Genomic DNA, 5,299 nt, shown 5'->3' with positions numbered 1-5,299 from the left:
GTATATAAGGAAAATGAATGACAGGAAATGCTAAAAGCCAAACAATACAGTAAGTCATATCTTGGGTATGAAAGATGAAAAGTCTGACAAGAAAGCAAAGGCCTGAGTCTTGCAATAATACTTTGATTAGCAGGCTTAATTGAGAATTACAAGGTCAATACTACACAATATTTTCTTGCCCAAATTAGTGGACTTATCATCATAGATAAGAGGGACAATTCCCCATATACTCAATATCTTTGAAAAATTAAGCGGAGAGTAAAACCAAAGTCAGAATTTCTTCTCCTAGAGAAGTTATGGCAAAGACCCTCAGGAAGACGATATACATTATCAGTAATATTAGCACATCTGCTCCTCTGGTGGGCTTATCATCATAGGAAGGAAAGTACAGTCACCCCCCAGCCTGGACATGCAGGCAGGCTTCAGAAAGTCCAGAATGACCTGTCCTGCCTCCTCCAAGAAGCAAATGTAAGCACGAGTTGCTGCTGCACGTCTGACAGCTTGTGACTTTGACACCTTGTTGAAATGACTAGAAATGGGCAAACAGAATGGGATTAAAATAATCTGGGGAGAAGATTAACATAAAGTGCCACTAGCTTAACGTTCTGCATTTGTTTCTGGGTGTGAAACTCCGTCATCAGATACAAGGAGCATGCTGTTCGTCGGGGAGCAGCAGACGGGCACACTTGATAGGCCTCAAACACCTTAATGGGGCACCAGGGCCTGCAGGTGGCACAGGCTAAGTGGGTCAGTGGGCAGAGAGCTGGGGACAGCCCTATCACAGCGAGAAATGGTGGCGCTTCACATAACTCACCCCAGTACGACACCTAATTCTTTCACGTGGACTCGTGTGTGCCCACGAAGGTATTCAGACAGCATCTTACTTTTCAGGTACATCTCTTGCAGTCGATCTTCCAGGTGCATGACGCACTGCGAAGTGAATAACATTCACGATGAGGTTCAGGACGCAAACCTCCACCAATAGTCTAGAGCCAGAATTCTCTTCACTCATTTTGAAGTACACAACTATAATCGCATCTCTTTCAAACACACTTAAAAAATTACAAACGATCTCAAACCCTATCGTTATTAGGTACAATAGGTTTCTGTAAAACAATTTTATTTTTTCCACTGACTATTAAGATTTTTATATATATCTTCTATTCTTTTCTAAAAAGATTTTTTTTTACAGTTGAAATTGTTTTATAATAAGTGCAATTATTTCCTGCTTTTAAAAAACTTTCTAAAAATCCTTTCCCCACATAATTAAAAATTCTTTATCAATTAATTTTATGGCTAAATAATTTTTGAGAATGTAAATTTACCATCACTTACCTAACCGCATAGCAATTCGCATTTTTTGTTATTATAAAACATTTTGTAAAGAATATCTTTGTTGTTGCTTTTTCCCCATGTCTCAGATTATTTTGGCACAGTACATTCTGAGAAGTAGAATGACTGGAACAAGGTTATTTTGAAATTCTCATCATTATTATTATTGTTGTTGTTGTTTTATTTTTTATTTTTTTATTTTTTGCTCTCAAGAGTGTATTTTAACTAGGTCTTTAATAATAATAAAGAAAGGGCGATTATTTTCAGAACATCTCTACTCCTGGAAATCTATCCAACTTCATTTTTTAGAGAATAGCAACCATCTGTGTCTTTCACCGGAGGCAAATGCTTTTGCATTTGGCAGGCAGAGCTATCTGAGCACCTTCAGTAAGACACTTGATGGCTCTGGCAGGGACAATTCCATCACACATAATTTTCTTCTAGACCATTACGTCTGTTATTTTCAAGGTAAAAAGATTAACAGATGCATTTGAAAATGGTGATCTTGACCATCTGGGCTGATCAGTGACATGGAAAAAGTGTCCATTAGAGATGCAATCTTTTCAGTGTTTTGTTGGCTTAAAATCTTAAATGCATCTTGTTGGGTAGATGAACCACAACTGGTCAGTGAGAGGAATAATCAAAGCAGTAAGGATGTCACCAATTCGCATGAAAATGTGCCCCCCAAATAAACACGAGCTTAGTGGTGAAAGCATCTCTTGTTAAGTTGCAGTTGTTCCTTGTGGAGTAAATACAAACTTCTTAATCAGAATGTTAGCAAATATTAAAAGGACATTCATATTACATCGAATCCTTTATGTTTTAAAATAGTTAATTTTCAGTGTTTTCATAGTCTCCATAAAAATTGCATGTTGCAATGTCAAAATAAAGAGAAAACTGGTCTACATGAAATGTGTACTATTCTTGAAATCAAAGCGTGTAGAAAAAAATTTTAAAAGGCTCGATTATCAGATAGAGCTGTTTGGGTTCCTCCTTTCCCTTTGTGGGATTTTTTTTTTCCTGAGATGGATTTCTTCAATTTTTAACTTCTGAAATTTTAAATAGCTTTTCTCCTTTCATACTGAAGGCTCTAATAGGCACTTAATTATGTGCTTCATTCAAGTGAATTTTAAGGAAAACTTTAAACTGCAGATGAAATTTCCTTTAATCTTGGTTTTTGTCAGATTAAATAAGTCATTCATATTACTAAGTGGTTAAACATACGTCTGTCCAAATGAAGTAAAAAGAGTCAGCTACAGTAGTTTATTGCTTGGAAAACTAAGATGTCAAAAGTAACAAGAGCTACGTATTAGAGAACAAAATGTAGAAATTTGGTAAATATTTATAACAGTAAAAAAAATCTATAAAATCTAATATATCTTCCTTCCCTTACAGAAAAAGAGATTTCGGCCTCGAAGTCAGAATGATGGAGCTTGCTACTAGAAAGAAAAACTGCCTACAAATGTAGAATAAAAGTTAGGTTGTTATAACTTTAAGTGCTTCTCATATTACCCTGGGGATAGATGCAAATAAAGATTTTGGTAAAAAGGTGTCGTCAGTCTTTACAACCATTAATATTGTCTTATGAAAATTAATGATTAACGATCATAGTAGTAGCTGTTCCTGAGTGCTTATAACATCTAACACCATTCTTAGTGCTTTACATGGATTATCTGATTTTATTTTTGGAACCATATGAGACAGATGCCATCATCTCTCCAGCTTCACAGATAAGGCAGCTGAGACTTTGAGAAGTCACACAGGTGGGAAGTAGCAGAGCTTGGATTTGACTCCAGGCTACTGGACTCCAAAGCCCGGGCACTAGCCAGTGCTGTATCCTGGCTGTTTAAATTGTGCTTTGACAGTTTAAAAAACCAGCATCATAGCCTTAACTTTCAGAGGATTCCCACGACGTGCTTGTTGAATAGGTATTATCTTCATTCTACAAACGAGAAAGCTGAAGCTGAGAGGTGCTTATAACTGTCCACCATCGCACAGCCTACCCGTGGCAACGCCGAGACTTCACCTCGGTTACGTCCGTCAGCCTCCCTGTCCCCCCACACTGCCAGCACTGAGACCATGATCAGACAACCAGACAGTATTTCAAAGCGCTTTCTTCAAGGCCACTGAAGTCTTGACTATGTCTGAGGAATGGGGTGCCATTATAGACTCAGTCATAACAACTCAGGAAAATTAGCACTACATTAGCAATTAGTGTAGGTAATTAATATTCAGCTTCCTACTTTGTTGTTCAATAGCTCTGTATCTTTCATGGAGGCCAAAAGGGAGATGATGGATGTTTTGGTCTGGGGTTAGACTGCAGAGACAAGCCGTGTGCAGAGGGGAAAAAGGAGCAGAGAAGGTGGGAGCTCTTTCATGTAAGCACATGTCCCCAAGGTCACCTCAGCTACCCTTTTCCTAGTAGATGCCCTTACACGTGCGCACGCACACGCGCACGGACACGCGCACGCAGATACTGAAAGAACTTGTTTTGTATATTAATTCCAGTGACTGAGCGAGAGCAGTTGATAATTTTCTAGGAGTTTATCGGCTCTCTTTATTGTTTGTATTTAATACGATGTCATGAAAGTGATTTTAAAATACCATTTAAAAAAAAGTAAGTGATACCATTTTCTATGGGTATGGCTCTTCAAAATTTCAATGGTTTACACACATCAATATTCTATTTTATCTCTAACAACTTTGTGAAGATGGTCCCTGAGCAATTAAGGAACTACAATCCCTTTACAAACTGGTTTGCTTGATAGTGATCTAATAAAAGAAGAACTAACAAGTTCTCCAAAGAAAGATTTTAAATTTCCTTTTATGCTTTATCCCTACTCCCATACCTTACTTTCTTTACCATATACCTTACTCAAAAAGATCTGTGTCACTCTCTGTTGTGTCATGGGAGGGTTATTAGTGAAATCTGTCCTATCTGCTGATTTTATATTGAATATTCTATTTTTACTTATGCTAATGCCCAATTATCTGAAAAACAATACATGTGAACTTGTAATTTTATAAGTTAAATGTATTTTTTAAACTATATTTCTTTGGTAATATGAAGACAAATACTTACAAAATCAGCAGGGAGGTGAAGCTTGTAAAGCTGTAAAATAGACTGTAGTAAACTGGACACCTGACTAGAGACCAAGACCTCCTGGCCTAGTTTCATGTTGTCCATCACCTTCCTCTGACTTGTGGCCACCTGGACACTCCACTTATCTGTGTCTGCGATAATACAGACAGCTTCGGCTATCGGCTCATCGAGCACTGGATGCTGCAAGAGAAACATATTGGGTCAACCTTTCACATCACCTACGAATAACAGTCGAAATGTTCCGAATATTTGTTTAGCGTCAGACTAACAGTTTGGAAGTTGATGATAGGATCTATAGAAAGTTAGAGTATTACAGGGGCTAAAACATATGAGTGTCATTAAATCATCGTTTAAAAATAAATTTGGTAAAAACAATTTAATCATTATTTTTTTTCTTATACCCAGGTGTCATTAAACTGTCGTTTAAAAATAAATTTGATAAAAATTGAATTTCATCATTTTTTTTCCTTACACCCAGGAGGTATGCTATACATGCTGTTAAATGTTCATAAATAAGTGAAAAGCTATGCATGTTCTCTACATCCTAGGATATTTAAATTCAATTTCTTTCAAAGATTTCACTCTTTTAAAAATGGAGAATATCAGAAGAAGGTGTAGGGTTCTATTGCCATTTCTCCAATAACGACGTTTAACAGGGTAACTTAACATTCCTTTAAAGTTATAGCTTTAAGCATTAAGCAATACTTATTTAGTAAGTGTGAGCTACATACATAAATCAACTCCAACAACCAACTAAAATCAGACTAGCGTATGAATTTATCTATAGAGAGTCTAAAAGGCAAAAGTATGACTACTCATGAACATACTTAAAATACAAAACCCTCAATAACTGGGCAGTCAGGG

At 36.8% G+C, this 5,299-nt stretch overlaps 1 protein-coding gene across 1 annotated transcript in view; it reads right to left on the bottom strand.

The window, feature by feature from the left end:
* Positions 1-810: 810 nt before the first annotated feature.
* The window catches only part of FNIP2 (folliculin interacting protein 2), a 76,717-nt gene continuing 72,228 nt past the window's right edge, over positions 811-5,299 (bottom strand). The window contains exons 16-17 of the mRNA XM_011363731.2: positions 4,415-4,615; positions 811-930 (exon numbers count right to left, since the gene is read on the bottom strand). Coding sequence (XP_011362033.1) covers positions 811-930; positions 4,415-4,615 — 321 coding nt within the window. The remainder of the gene's footprint in view (positions 931-4,414; positions 4,616-5,299) is intronic.

The sequence above is a fragment of the Pteropus vampyrus genome, unplaced genomic scaffold (assembly GCF_000151845.1).
Source record: "Pteropus vampyrus isolate Shadow unplaced genomic scaffold, Pvam_2.0 Scaffold88, whole genome shotgun sequence".
In the NCBI taxonomy this organism is placed as follows: domain Eukaryota; kingdom Metazoa; phylum Chordata; class Mammalia; order Chiroptera; family Pteropodidae; genus Pteropus; species Pteropus vampyrus.
Note: the sequence above shows the minus strand (reverse complement) of the source record. Positions and strands in the feature narration are given on the sequence as shown.